The following is a 15,619-nucleotide window of genomic DNA, read 5'->3' on the forward strand; positions in this document are numbered from 1 at the left end:
ATCTAGGAGCAACAACGGCTCAGCCGCGAAGTGGTAGGCCACACAAGCTCACAGAACGGGACGCCGAGTGCTGAAGCGCGTAACAATCGTCTGTCCTCGGTTGCAACACTCACTACCGAGTTCCAAACTGCTTCTGGAAGTAACGTCAGCACAATAACTATTCATTGGGAGCTTCATGAAATGGGTTTCCATGGCCGAGCAGCTGCACATAAGCCTAAGATCACCATGCGCAATGCCAAGCGTCGGCTGGAGTGGTGTAAAGCTCGCCATCATTGGACTCTGGAACGCTTCACCATCTAGCAGTCTGACGGACAACTCTGGGTTTGGCGGATGCCAGGAGAACGCTACCTGCCCGAATGCATAGTGGCAACTGTAAAGTTTGGTGGAGGAGGAATAATGGTCTGGGGCTGTTTTTCATGGTTCGGGCTAGGCCCCTTAGTTCCAGTGAAGGGAAATCTTAACGCTACAGCAAACAATGACATTCTAGATGATTCTGTGCTTCCAACTTTGTGGCAACAGTTTGGACAATGCCCTCGTGCACAAAGCGAGGTCCATACAGAAATGGTTTGTCAAGATCGGTGTGGAAGAACTTGACTGGCCTGCACAGAACCCTGACCTCAACCCCATCGAACACCTTTGGGATGAATTGGAAAGCCACTGCGAACCAGGCCTAATCGCCCAACATCAGTGCCCAACCTCACTAATGCTCGTGGCTGAATTGAAGCAAGTCCCCGCAGCAATGTCCAACATCTAGTGGAAAGCCTTCCCAGAAGAGTGGAGGATGTTATAGCAGCAAAAGGGGGACCAACTCCATATTAAAGCCTATGATTTTGGAATGAGCTGTTCGACGAGCATGTATCTATTATTGAGTAGATAGTACACAGTCAATACATGCCTCTTTTTCAAGATAACAAAGGGGCAAATCTGGAAAGAAAACATTACTTCAGTGAGTGTGTCACGGTTTCGGCCGAGGCTGCCTCTCTTCCTTGTTCGGGCAGGCTTCGGCGTTCGTTGTCTCCGGAATACTAGCTGCCACCGTTGTATGTTTCATGTTCGTTTGCTTTTGTCTGTTTGTTGTGACACCTGTTTCTCGTTTAGCGTAATTAGTGTCCTATAAGTTTCTCGTTGTGTTTGTCTAGTGTTGTGTGTTATTGTATTATTTGCTGTCGTAGTGTTGCTTGTTTGTTGCATTCTCGCTCGGTTGAGCTTCTCTCCACTACGTTGGAGCATTTTTCGCACATGTTTAGTGCGCCGTTATTTTGTCGCCTTCGTGCGTAATTTCGCCTTCGGGCAAGTGTGTTCTTATTTTCCTTGTTGGAAATACTACTAAAGTCTTTTGGACTATACTTCGGTGTCCTGCGCTTGATTCCACCACTACACCCACCTACAGCACTCTTGACAGAATAACACACCTTAAGAATGGAATCAGCAGGAGCCGCAGCAGCCCAGGCGACGCTGGAGGACAAGGTCCGGGAACAAAGTGACCAGATCCTGCAGATGGGGACCGCACTGCAGGAGGTGATCACCACCATCCGAGGCTGGGGGACGCTCCACCGCCATCCTCCCTGCCAGCACCATCGGCCAGTCAGCCCATTCCCGCACCGGAACCCCGAGGAGTCCGACTCTCGCTCCCGAGGGCCTACGATGGGACCGCGGCCGGGTGTCAGGGATTCCTTCTCCAGGTGGAGCTGTACCTGGCCACCGTGCACCCGGCGCCCTCGGGACATGAGAGCGTGTCCGCCTGATCTCCTGCCTTTGCGGGAAGGCGTTGGAATGGGCCAACGCGGAGTGGAGGAGGATCGACGCGGACACCATCACATACGACGAGTTCTCCCGCCGCTTCAGGGCGGTGTTTGACCATCCCCCGGAGGGGAAAGCGGCGGGGGAGCGTCTGGTCTTCCTCCCGGCAGGGGAGGAGGAGTGCCCAGGAGTTCGCCCTAGAATTCCGTGACTCTAGCGGCAGATGCAGGGTGGAATGAGCGGGCTCTCGTCGATCACTACAGATGTAGTCTACGAGAGGACGTCCGTCGGGAGCTGGCCTGTAGGGACACCAGCCTCTCGTTCGACCAGTTGGTCGACATGTCCATCAGGCTGGATAACCTGCTAGCTACCCGCGGACGTCCCGAGGGGGGTCCGTCCATTTCACCCTCCAGCGCCTCCGAGCCGTGCCCCATGGAGCTCGGGGGCGCTGGCGCTAGAGAGAGGAGGGGTCGGCTTTCTAGGGGGTCTATCTCCTGCACCAACTGTGGTCGGGGAGGACACACCGCGGCTAGGTGCTGGGGATGGCCTCCTAGGGGAGAGGACGACAGGTCCCGCACTGGGGATTCCTTCCAGGTGAGTAGGCGCCCCACTCACCCAGAGCTCTCTGTTGCACATTTCTGTATACCTGTGAGTTTTCCACAGGTAGCACCTCATTCCCAGCATAAGGCGCTGGTAGATTCAGGCGCGGCTGGGAATTTTGTTGATAAGAAGTTTTGTTTAGCGTTAGGGATTCCCCTTCTTCCTGTTGATGTCCCTTTCCCCGTTCATGCCCTAGATAGCCGTCCGTTGGGTGCGGGCTTGATCAGGGAAGTCACTGCGCCACTTAGGATGTGTGCGCAGGGGGGTCATCAGGAGATGATTCAGCTATTTCTGATTGACTCGCCTGCGTATCCGGTGGTGCTGGGCATGCCCTGGTTGAGTACCCATAACCCATTTATTTCGTGGCAGGAGAGGGCTGCCCAGTGTGTGGGTCGATGTTTGGGCGTTTCCGTAGGGGCTACCTCGGTGGAGAGTCCAAACCAGGTGCCCGCATTGCACGTTCCCCCTGAGTATGGGGATTTGGCTATTGCGTTTAGTAAGTCGAGGGCGACGCAGTTGCCGCCCCATAGGCAGGGAGATTGTGCGATAGACCTCCAGGCAGGAGCTGCGCTCCCACGGAGCCATGTGTATCCTCTGTCTCAGGAGGAGAAGAAAGCTATGGAGACTTACATAGACGAATCTCTGAGACAAGGATACATACGGCCTTCCACTTCCCCCTGCGTCCTCGAGTTTCTTTTTGTGAAGAAAAAGGATGGTGGTTTACGCCCGTGCATCGATTATCGTGGTCTCAATCAGATCACGGTGAAGTACAGTTATCCACTCCCGCTGATTGCGACCATGACTGAGTCATTGCATGGGGCGCGTTTCTTCACTAAATTAGATCTCAGGAGCGCGTACAACTTGGTGCGCATCAGGGGGGGCGATGAATGGAAGACAGCCTTTAGTACCACCTCGGGCCATTACGAGTATCTTGTCATGCCATACGGGTTGATGAACGCTCCGTCAGTTTTCCAATCATTCGTGGATGAGATCTTCAGGGACATGCAGGGGCAGGGGTGGTTGTGTACATAGATGACATTCTCGTGTACTCGCCTACCCGTGTCGAGCATGTGGCCCTGGTGCGCAGAGTGTTGCGGAGGCTGGTGGAGCACGACCTGTATGTTAAGGCAGAGAAGTGTCTGTTTTTCCAGGAGTCGGTCTCCTTTTTGGGGTATCAGTTGTCTGCGTCAGGGGTGAAGATGGAGGTAGACCGAGTGTCAGCCGTGCGTAATTGGCAAACACCAACCACTGTGAAGGAGGTGCAGCAGTTTTTGGGGTTTGCGAATTACTACCGGAGGTTTATCCGGGGTTTTGGACAGGTGGCAGCTCCCATCACGTCTCTTTTGAAGGGGGGTCCGGTGCGTCTGCAGTGGTCTGCCGAGGCGGACAGGGCGTTTGGGAGACTGAAGGACCTGTTTACCTCGGCCCCGGTGCTGGCGCATCCGGATCCCTCTTTGCCATTTCAGGTAGAGGTGGACGCGTCTGAGGCCGGTATAGGAGCCGTGCTTTCACAACGGTCAGGCGCGCCACCTAAACTCCGCCCCTGTGCTTTTTATTCCAAGAAGCTCAGTCCGGCGGAGCGAAACTATGACGTAGGGGACAGGGAGCTGTTAGCCATGGTACAGGCCCTAAAGGTGTGGAGGCACTGGCTTGAGGGGGCTCAACACCCTTTCCTCATTTTGACGGACCACCGTAACCTGGAGTACATCCGGGCAGCGAGGAGGCTGAACCCTCGCCAGGCGAGATGGAATATGTTTTTGACCCGGTTTACATTTAAGATCACGTACATCCCTGGGTCACAGAACGGTAAGGCAGATGCACTGTCTCGGCGGTATGACACGGAGGAGAGGTCCGTGGAGCCCACTCCCATACTGCCGGAGTCGTGTCTGGTGGCACCGGTAGTGTGGGAGGTCGATGCTGAGCTCGAGCGGGCGATACGCACCGACCCTAGTCCACCGCAATGCCCGGAGGGTCGGAAGTACGTTCCGCTCGAGGTTCGGGATCGATTGATCTATTGGGCTCACACGTCACCCTCCTCTGGACACCCTGGTATCGGCCGGACAGTGCACTGTCTTAGTGCCAAGTACTGGTGGCCCACGTTGGCAAGGGATGTGAGGGTTTATGTTTCCTCCTGCTCGGTGTGCGCCCAGTGTAAGGCGCCTAGACATCTGCCTAGGGGTAAGTTACTACCCCTGCCCGTTCCACAACGACCATGGTCTCACCTCTCGGTGGATTTCCTTACTGACCTTCCTCCTTCTCAGGGGAATACCACTATACTGGTCGTTGTGGACCGGTTTTCTAAGGCCTGTCGTTTGCTCCCCATGCCGGGCCTTCCTACCGCCCTGCAAACTGCCGAGGCACTATTCACCCATGTGTTCCGGCACTACGGGGTACCCGAGGATATTGTGTCTGATCGAGGTCCCCAGTTTACCTCCAGGGTCTGGAGAGCCTTTATGGAGCGGTTGGGGGTCTCGGTGAGTCTCACCTCGGGTTACCACCCGGAGAGTAATGGGCAGGTGGAACGCGTGAACCAGGATGTGGGTAGGTTTCTTAGAACATACTGCCAGGACCGGCCGGAGGAGTGGGCAAGGTACGTCCCCTGGGCCGAGATGGCCCAGAATTCCCTACGCCATTCCTCCACTAACCTAACCCCTTTCCAATGTGTGTTAGGTTACCAGCCGGTTCTGGCACCTTGGCAGCAGAGCCAGATCGAGGCTCCTGCGGTGGATGAGTGGGCACGGCGCTCGGAGGAGACATGGAACGCTGCACACGTCCACCTGCAGCGGGCCCTCCGACGTCATAAGGCGAGCGCCGATCTCCACCGCAGTGAGGGACCGGTGTACGCACCTGGTGATCGAGTCTGGCTCTCTACCAGAAACCTGCCCCTCCGCCTGCCCTGTCGGAAACTGGGTCGGCGGTTTGTAGGGCCATTTAAAGTCCTGAGAAGGTTGAACGAGGTGTGTTACAAATTACAACTACCTGTTGAATATAAAAGTATTAACCCCTCGTTCCATGTGTCTCTTCTCAGGCCGGTGGTAGCTGGCCCACTCCAAGAAAGTGAGATCAGGGAGACTCCTCCACCCCATTGGACATCGAGGGGGCACCGGCGTACTCCGTGAAGTCCATCTTGGATTCGAGACGTCGGATGGGGGGTCTCCAATATCTAGTGGAGTGGGAGGGGTACGGTCCGGAGGAACGGTGCTGGGTGCCGAGGAGAGACATTTTGGACCCGTCTCTCCTGACGGAATTCCATCGTGGGCACCCGACGCACCCTGCTCCGCGTCCTCCTGGTCGTCCCCGAGGCCGGAGTCGGCGCACGTCTGGAGCCGCGTCAAGGGGGGTACTGTCACGGTTTCGGCCGAGGCTGCCTCTCTTCCTTGTTCGGGCAGGCTTCGGCGTTCGTTGTCTCCGGAATACTAGCTGCCACCGTTGTATGTTTCATGTTCGTTTGCTTTTGTCTGTTTGTTGTGACACCTGTTTCTCGTTTAGCGTAATTAGTGTCCTATAAGTTTCTCGTTGTGTTTGTCTAGTGTTGTGTGTTATTGTATTATTTGCTGTCGTAGTGTTGCTTGTTTGTTGCATTCTCGCTCGGTTGAGCTTCTCTCCACTACGTTGGAGCATTTTTCGCACATGTTTAGTGCGCCGTTATTTTGTCGCCTTCGTGCGTAATTTCGCCTTCGGGCAAGTGTGTTCTTATTTTCCTTGTTGGAAATATTACTAAAGTCTTTTGGACTATACTTCGGTGTCCTGCGCTTGATTCCACCACTACACCCACCTACAGCACTCTTGACAGAGTGACTTAAGTTTGTGTACATTAACCGTTAAAATTGGGATTCCCTCCAGAAAGGATTACTGTAACCTGTATGCCACTCCTTGAGTATACCTCTTTAAACACCTGCCTTAGTACTGTTGTCCTAGGGAAGGTCCTGTGTATCCAATTGGTACTGTACTGTATATAGCTGGCACCAGCTATCCTATCCTAGGACGTCCCTAGGTGACTTTACAGGTACATATCTTTAGCCAATTAGAGTACATTCTTATGAGGACCACCTTACAATAATAGATTTTATGACCACATTTAACAGGCCAGTAACCTCCATAGATACACAGCAGTAAACTGCAAGTACATGCATTTTAAGAGGCGCAGCGGGCATCCACTAACGCCTTGGTCACAAGGCTGTGTCTGTCTTTTCACACACTCAGTCAGACCACAGCACAGAGACGGCTTTGAAGAGTGATGCTGGGCCAGTTCTGCTCACCGTATCAATGTCCTGTTGCAGCGGCGGCAACCCCTTGTCAGCTGATGCACTCAGTAATGTTCTGCTTCTGTAAGAGCTCACTTCAACCCAGTGAACTTCCAGAGAAGTCAGTGTTACTGTCCAAGTTAATTTGCTGTAGTGTATTGGCTAAAGGATTTACTCTAACTTGGCTGATTCTTGAATGTTATTTTTGAAAGTTACTTGGTTTGGGGGCATTGTCTTGGCTTTTGTGCACCCACACACTGGCGTCATTCCGCCGCCCACACACATGTTCATGCAGATACACGTATACACAGACACAAATACACACACACAAACATTTCAACAAATGTGTCTGAGAATGCACAAACGCACATACAATACACACTCACACAGATGCAAAACACACACACACACAGGAATGAGGGAGGACAAAGCTTTTACGCCTACTCGAAAAGACAATGTAGCTCACCTGAAGGAAAAACAAATAGGTCTTTCTGTGCAGATGGATGGTCATGGACACCGTATAATGTCTCATCTCACACGTCACACAGCACAGGGGAAACGTATCTTACATCACACGAGTCATATATAATCTCCACTGTTTGTCCTGTTGGTGAAGGCTACTAAACACGACAGTGATATCATTCCACCAATAGACCATTTAGTTCCTCTTTCACCATCAGGTTAACAAAGATATACAGCTCTCCTACCATAGCATAAATATATAGCTCTGAGAAAGGGAACAAGATAATTTGAGGACACAGACATTGTCATAAAATGACGTCAGACAGTGGCTAAGTGTAGAGGGAGAATGGTGGCGATTTGCCGTAGTCTCAATAATAATCTGCTATTCATTTCCTCTATAGGTCAAGCCCCATGGCTGAATTAGAACTGTGGTATGAACGAAGCATGGAGGTCCTTATCTGCTGAGGTCAACACAAATAAGAAACAACAGTAAGTAAGCATGTAAGTCTGAATACAGAGGCTGGCTGGAGAACGTCTCAATACAGAGACTGGCTGGAGAACGTCTGAATACAGAGGCTGGCTGGAGAACGTCTGAATACAGAGGCTGGCTGGAGAACGTCTGAATACAGAGGCTGGCTGGAGAACGTCTGAATACAGAGGCTGGCTGGAGAACGTCTGAATACAGAAGCTGGCTGGTGAACTGCTTTTGGCAGAAAACCCATAACGGAGTGAGAGCCTTGCTTCCTCGACGCTATAACACTCATTTGGACTCTAGCACTAAAATTCTGATTGTGTTGTTCCAGGGCTGTAATGTGCTCTCACACACACACACACACACACACAGCTAGCACGTGGGTTTTTAGTGCGTCAATCACGTTGGAAGAGCTGCATGTAAATTAATCCACGATGTGCTTGGTCCTTTGGGATTTCAGTTTTTTGGCCAAATTACCACAAAGAAATCCAGAATTGTGGAGTGGAGACAATCCAGCATTGTGGAGACGTTCCCATTCCTGCATGTGGACCTCGTTCTCCGACAAGTAAAAGACTTAAGGCATAATTCCAATTCCAGTAATTAGCAATCAATTCCGAGCCCTTCAGCTCTTCCAAATCTGCTTGTTATGGTGCAACTGCTGATTACAGCAGTGAAAGAGAGACGTCCATTTGGTAAATACCATTATAGCTCCACAGAGACCCTGTAATTGACTCTGCTGAGGAGAAATGTCACAGCAACATTGGATAGAGATGAGAGACGGTAGATTACCATTAGCGGTCTGATAAACACTCAGTAACAGAGCTAACAGGGTTGGGTACAAGGGGAGGGTTTCTATTTTAGGAGACCGGATGGGATGGAAGTGAGAACGTAGGTGGCATTCACAATGGAGAGAGACCCACAAAATGCTCAATTGAGAGTATGTAATTGAGAGTCTCTATTTGTGTCACATTAGTGATGCATAACAAGCAACTTCAAAAGAAAGACAGAGGGGGGAGATAGAGAAAGAGAGAACAGCAGGAGGCCATTTCCTGCAGTTAGTTGAAAGGAACAAGAGATGATGATCCACATGTTGCACGCCCTTTGAATGCCTCTTTCCTGCTTACTTCTTCCCAGAGGCAAGCAGCACTACACTGAACAAGTGGTGCTGTCAAACTGCAACCAGCAAGATGGCCACATTTCTCTTCAGATCTGAGCGACATCTAGCGAAACAACAGACAAACTGAACAACATGGACTGGAAACACAGAATCCACCAGAGACAGAGAAATCCACCACTCACGCTGGTGACTTTACGGTAGATCTGGGCAGCGTTCTGGCACTCAGAGTAGGGGTACTCAGACGTGGTCATCTCCAGCATGCACATCCCAAAGGCATAGACGTCCACCGCCTCATCATACCTCTCCTCATACATCTCTGGAGCCATGAATTCAGGAGTCCCTACGGAGAGGGGAGGGGGGGGGAGTATAATGGTACAGTGGTTATGAGAATGGAGCAAAATGTTATCCTACTTCACTGACAACTGCAGTTACACTTCACAATACAGTGGCCTTATGCATTCTCATTCTGACCACTTTGGAACAAGTAGCCAACTGTGTGCCTTGTAATACAGTAGGGAAAATGTGTATTGGCAACGAACTGTTCTGGTATTCATTTACAGTACAAGTGTATTAAAATGGAAAAACATTATCCATGCGGTACTGAAACAATGCAGGAGGTAATCAAAAGATAAGGTATTTATTGATACAACACCAAATCTTATTTGAGCGTGATAATGTAAAACAAATGTTAAACGTCTGCAGGTTTGAAGGTTTCCAAATGGGACTTAGATGACCCACACCATTAAACAGTCACTGAGACCAAACACTGTGATAGCAGTGAGATAGATTAGAACATTTTGGGCAGTCGTGCTGACGTCACTACAAAGAATAGCCATCATGCACTATGGCAGTATAAATATAAACACATAGCCACATAAATAAACAGCGGCCAGCCTAAAACATGGCATTGCAGCCTTTATTTACAGTTGCTCCAGTTTAAGGTCACACCACACTGAAGGGACAGCAGCACACAGATAGCAGTGGGACTGGGACTCTGTTTGACACTGAGTGATTGCCACTGGAAGCAATTGAGAATTATTTATTCATTGAAATATTGAATAACCGTTTCACACAATACTGTATCTCTGTAGTTTTTTGTAAAAAATAAATTTAAAAACTCCCTGAGCAAATAGTAAGTGTTGTAGGTGGCAAAAAGTTTTAACATCCTCTATGAGGTTTCAGCTATTACGTAGGTCTCACTCTAAAACCTTCATTAGTAGCAGGGACAGAACGCTTTAAAAATATTCAATATTCACAGGGTCTAGAATAGAGCCCTGATGCACCCCATCATGCTGAGCGTCAGTTTCAGCTGAAGTGGCTGTGGCTGTGGGTAGTTGGGAGACTCACCAATGACACTCTTGGCGAACGACGCACTCTTTAGTGTGGCCAGGCCCAGATCGCCGATCTTGACGGAGCCTGTGGGGCCGGTGATGAAGATGTTGTCACACTTGAGGTCCCTGTGGATGATGGGCGGGGTGCGGGTGTGGAGGAAGTGGAGGCCCTTCAGGATCTGGTGGCTCCAGCGCTGCAGCAGCTTCAGCTTCATCTCCTTGAACCTCTTCAGGTACCTGCAGGGTGAGGCTGATAAGAGTACTGTATGTGTGGCCCATGCAGGACTCAAACCCACAACCCTGTTGTCCAAGCAACTGAGTGATTGGAACCATGGGGTACAACAGTGTAAGCAACAAGTGTTACTAAGTTACAGAGCACCGTGGTCCAGGGGTGCTCACACTGAATCTGAGAGCCTGAGGATGAGGTAGCCTTTTCCATTCCCTCTGTCTCTGGAACCAATTTTCTCCTGTCATGCTCAAATTGAGAGTGACACTCCATTTCTACCAAGGTTAGCCAATAGAGTAGATACACTAACATGAACAGAAAACACAGACGGAAAGCATATCTGCTTTTGAGTCTTTTGCACACCCTTTTACAAGGAGATGACGTAGGAAAATGGCACATGCTTTTCCCCATCTGCTTATTACTCAGGGAGTGGGGGTAGACTTAGATGAACTCGTGGATACCCTTTTTATGTATCTGCGTCCAGTATGAAGGAAGTTAAAGGTAGTTTCGTGAGCCAATGCTAAGCACAAAGACTAAAGCTGTGTTCGAATACCCATATTAACATACTGTGTACTACATACTTAATGAGTATATACTACATACTATATACTATTAGTTCATTTTAGTATACTGTAAACGAAAGGTATCCTTTCAGTTGAGCGTACTAGTGCTTCGCCTGTCTACCGGAAGTTGATGCTGTTGCTATGCAACCTCTTGCTAGCTTGTTAGCATAACAAATTGCTAGCTAGACATCTTACGACTTCGGGTGTGTTCGTAAATTCAATCTGGAGTGCCAGAGTGCGTGGGCGTTCGTAAATTCAGAGCATTGTCAGATTGTCTGTTCGTAAATTCAGACCGTTCAGAGCGCACACTGCCCGCTCTGGCCGAGGAGTAGGGTTGATCCGAGCGTTCTGACCTCACAACGGCAGTCAAGCACCCAAGCTAACTGGCTAAAATTGGCTAGCTTGCTAGCTACTTCCAGACACAAATAAGAGAACACTGCACTCTGACCATTTTACTTGCCCTAACAAAGCTGGTTAGGCTGTTTTCATGTTATCCAGAACGTTGGTGACTGTAACTGTGCAGCTGGCAACAATTTAATGACGCTTTTTTGCCGACGTTTACTGACACCGGCCATATTCAACGGGTGTTGAGCGTTCATAAATTAAACAGTTATTCTGCGCTCTGGCATACTAAGACGAGAGTGCTCTGAAATCGGAGTAGATAGCCAGAGCGAATTTACGAACACACCCGAATTCACAATGTCCATTGAGAATGCACAACGACTATACCACTTAGCTAAGAATGACGTGAATAATCAAGTCAATAAACGTTGGGTAGTTAGATAGCATATAGTTCATACACTGGCAAGTTTGATGTATTAGCAGCCAACTAACGTTAGGGAGCTAGCTAACATACCGGTACATTCTGCTGTAATGATATGCTATGCGGTTTATAAGGATAGAGTAACAAATAAATTGTCAGCCAACATAACGTGTAACGTAACTTATTTGAAAAGTCATTACTTTATTACATTGCTCAACATTTTCTTAAGATTTGTCATAATTAGTTAAAGCAGTGAATTTGAATCCGCTCTCGTCGGACTTCAGCTGCATATTTTCCGCCATTTTCTTCAAATCTGAAAATGTTGAAGCCACACCCATTTTCGGAAGAATTGCATTATGGGCCCTAAAAGCACGGAAATAGTGTCCACTGCTTGTATACTTCATATTTTGGCGACTGTAGTACGACATCTGGGAACTTTTGGCATACTAACTATATCCATACTATGATCAATAAGCATACTACATACTCAATTTACGTCACAAATAGTACTGTTAGTGCGGTTAGTATAAGTATTCGAACACAGCTTAAGTCTTCGGGTACAGCTAGCATACTTTCAGTCTTTGTGCTAAGCTAGTTAGCATTGGCTTGTGAAACTACCTCTAACTTCCTTCATACTGGATTCAGATACATAAAAATGGTATCCCTTTAACTCACGTCTTGAGGGTGCCTGACGTCATGAGCTCGGTGACAAGAAGGATGCACTTGTGGCCCTTGCAGTTGTCCTTCCAGGAGTCGTAGAAGCGGACGATATTGGGGTGCTGCAGCCCCTTCAGCATCTCCACCTCCTCACTGAAACGCTGGCGCTCTACCTTCGTCAGCCTCCGCGTCTGGAGACAGGGAAGAGGATAATACATTATTATAGTGGTGAGACTATATACATAGTAGGTTATAGAGATAAAATAGAGTAGACATAAAAATACCATTAAGAGAGGAATACATTATTATATACAGAAGTATTGAGATTTGAGGTTAAATGGACGAGACACAAATATACAGTATATAATACACAATGTAGAGGCCAATGCTAAGTCATCTACTATGCAACGTTGCAAATGTATCTAGGCCCCTCAATGTAATTATAGGGGGCTGGGTTTCATTGCATAAGGTTACACATGCATGTGAGTTCACTGCATACTGTTTGCAGATGAACAGATATAGCTTTAAAATCTATGTAAACAAAAATCTAGATGTGAATAGATAACGGTATTGATACAGTAGCCAGTACTCTTAATTATCAGCCTGTGGTGGGAGGAGGCGTAAAAGACTACCAGCGCCAGAGACCAAAGAGTTGAGCCAAGCCAGAAACCTGCCACCCCCAGCCCTCTCATAAGAAACGCATTACTCTACTAGGGGCTTGGAAACACTGATGCGTAACAGTTCTCTAATGGCACCAAGCCATTAGAGAACTAGCTTCAATGTTTTTGGAGGGGGTAAGAGCAGAGTTCCCAGAAATGAATGCATCAATTATAGAGAAAATGAAAGTGATTGCTTCAGAGAGATATAGCAGCTTGTGTTTCCAAAATGTTGGATGGGGTGTGTTGTGTAGTTTAACTGTTTTGACAAAACAGCCCAGCCGGTGCTTTTAAGTACCTCTCTCTCTCTCTCTCTCTCTCTCTCTCTCTCTCTCTCTCTCTCTCTCTCTCTCTCTCTCTCTCTCTCTCTCTCTCTCTCTCTCTCTCTCTCTCTCTCTCTCTCTCTCTCTCTCTCTCTCTCTCTCTCTCTCTCTCTCTCTCTCTCTCTCTCTCTCTCTCTCTCTCTCTCTCTCTCTCTCTCTCTCTGCTGTAGGAGGCCAACTGTCCACACTCACTCTAAAGATTACGCAACAATAAGGCCGTGATATCAGGCCAGTAGTTCTCACTGCCCTCTGCTGTCCCTCTCAGAACACAGGCTGTCCTACTGTATGCCTGCTCTGTCCACAAACACCAAGCTGTCATTCTCAGTCAAGTGTCCTGATCCAGGAGCCAAGCTCACAACAACAAGGAGCACTATTGGTAGAATGTGGCACCTGGGCATCGTGACACTAACACACAGTGACAGTGCAAAGTGGGTACCAAAGTCAACCTCAATGAGGGCTGTCCTGTTTACAGCACACACTAGGGCCATTTTGTGGACTACGTTCACAGAGAACCAGGCTGATGAGGGATGTCCAACGACGACACCCAGCTTATGTAAGAGTGGCAGTGGGAGCAGGTCATGACTGGCTGGTGGGGGGGATGGAGGGGTGATGGGGGTAGAGAGCAGGGGGTTGATTTCTTCCTTCACTGGACAACCTATTTTTGGGTCGCCGCTTCCAGGAATGAATCCCACATAAAAAAAACAGCTGTGCGAGGCTCCTCACTCAATCACTTAATATCTCTATCTCACTCTCTCCATCTCTCTAGATCTCTTTCAACACAATAGGAATGGATTTGGTGATCAAACACCAGCCAGTGAAATTATTTAGTAGGGAGCCATCAGAAGCAGTGAACTTGCCACCTCTAGCTCTCTGCCATCAATTCTAGTAAAAGCCTGGTACTTTGACTTGCTGCTACTTTGATCTGGCTCCATCGGCAAAGTCCATGAAGATGATGTGTAAGAGTATGTGTGTGTGTGTGTGTGTGTGTGTGTGTGTGTGTGTGTTTTGAGGGGTGTTAATGCATTACACTAGTGAAGGGGAATAAATCGATACAGTTACATATCTGGACATTATTTTTGACGATATATCGTATCGTTTTGACAATATCGCAATATTATTTTTGCGCTAGTTGGCTGTACCTGCACCAAAACTCCAGTAATTTTCCTTCATAGCTTGTTCTCCATCTTCTTTTAAAATAAGGAGGCAATTTTTTCCAGCTCTTTTATTTCCATGACTGATCAAAACTCATTTTCTCATGGCTCTCTCTTGTTCCTCTGCAGCAGACATATGGTGAGCAATATGTTTGGAACATCGAATCACAATAAAATCACATTATCGAATCGCAATACATTTACTGTCGTGAGAACTTGAAAATCACAATACATATCGGTACCGAAGTATTGTGATAATATCGTATCGTGAGGTCCCTGGCAATTCACAGCTCTGCTGTCGTATTATATAAAATATTTCAAAGCTTTATTTACAGTGGGGTCTGAAATTATTGACACCCTTGATAAAGATTAGCAATAATAACTGTATAAAATAAATAATTCAATTACTGAGCAGTATTGGGGAAGAAATATATTATTTTATACTATTACAATTGCTCAGAGAAAGAGATTTTGTTTAACAAGTAATAATTTTTTCTCAAAAAGGTAGGGTCAAAGATCACACCCCCAAGACATGCTAACCTCCCATGTTATTGGTAATGGTGAGAGGTTAGCATGTCTTGGGGGTATGATCTTTGACACTAACTTTCTCACTCATCATTAGTCACGATTCATTCAGGATTATCCGTAATCATGGTAGCATCCACATTCATGTAGACGTGTTATTCTATTCTAATTTATAATAAAAGTCACTCCGAAATGACACAATACATTATTTACAATTCATTTCTATTGGGCACAAAATAATCTGAAACACAACCAAAACTAACTGCAAATGCATTCAAGTTTGTAGAGTCACAAGCTTGATGTATTCATTGTTTGGAATACTAAACTTTTGACTACTTTATTTATAAGAATCTTTAGGGGTGTCAACCATTTTGACCCCTAACTTTTTGAGAAAATAAATGATTACTTGTTAAACCAAATATCTTTCTCTGAGCAATTGTATTAGTATAAAATAATATAATTATTGCTCATCTTTATCAAGGGTGTCAATAATTTCGGACCCCACTATATATACAGAGAGGATGGCTCACTTCTTAGGAGAAATTGACAGATCCTCTTTTGTCAGTTGTTTTCCATGGAGTTGGCCGTCAACACTGTACTGTAAAAATGCTGGGTCTCAGTCTAAGAAGAATGAATGGCTGTATTCATCAGAAAATACTATTTCTGTAATAGTGTGAAATCACTGTTCTGGCTCCAAATAGAGATATCAGTTGTAGAGTGTACTGTAGCTTGTGGGCTGCTTTGATGATCTGACCACAGACTTGCCAAACAACATTGGGTCTTATCTGC

The 15,619-nt window shown here is 47.6% G+C and overlaps 1 protein-coding gene across 1 annotated transcript in view; it reads right to left on the reverse strand.

The window, feature by feature from the left end:
* wnk4b (WNK lysine deficient protein kinase 4b) overlaps positions 1 to 15,619 on the reverse strand; it is a 68,689-nt gene that overhangs the window by 25,311 nt on the left and 27,759 nt on the right. The window contains exons 2-4 of the mRNA XM_045212859.1: positions 12,194 to 12,366; positions 9,983 to 10,203; positions 8,818 to 8,975 (exon numbers count right to left, since the gene is read on the reverse strand). Of these exons, the coding sequence (XP_045068794.1) occupies positions 8,818 to 8,975; positions 9,983 to 10,203; positions 12,194 to 12,366 (552 nt within the window). The remainder of the gene's footprint in view (positions 1 to 8,817; positions 8,976 to 9,982; positions 10,204 to 12,193; positions 12,367 to 15,619) is intronic.

Source organism: Coregonus clupeaformis, unplaced genomic scaffold (genome assembly GCF_020615455.1).
Source record: "Coregonus clupeaformis isolate EN_2021a unplaced genomic scaffold, ASM2061545v1 scaf0057, whole genome shotgun sequence".
NCBI classification, from domain to species: Eukaryota; Metazoa; Chordata; class Actinopteri; order Salmoniformes; family Salmonidae; genus Coregonus; species Coregonus clupeaformis.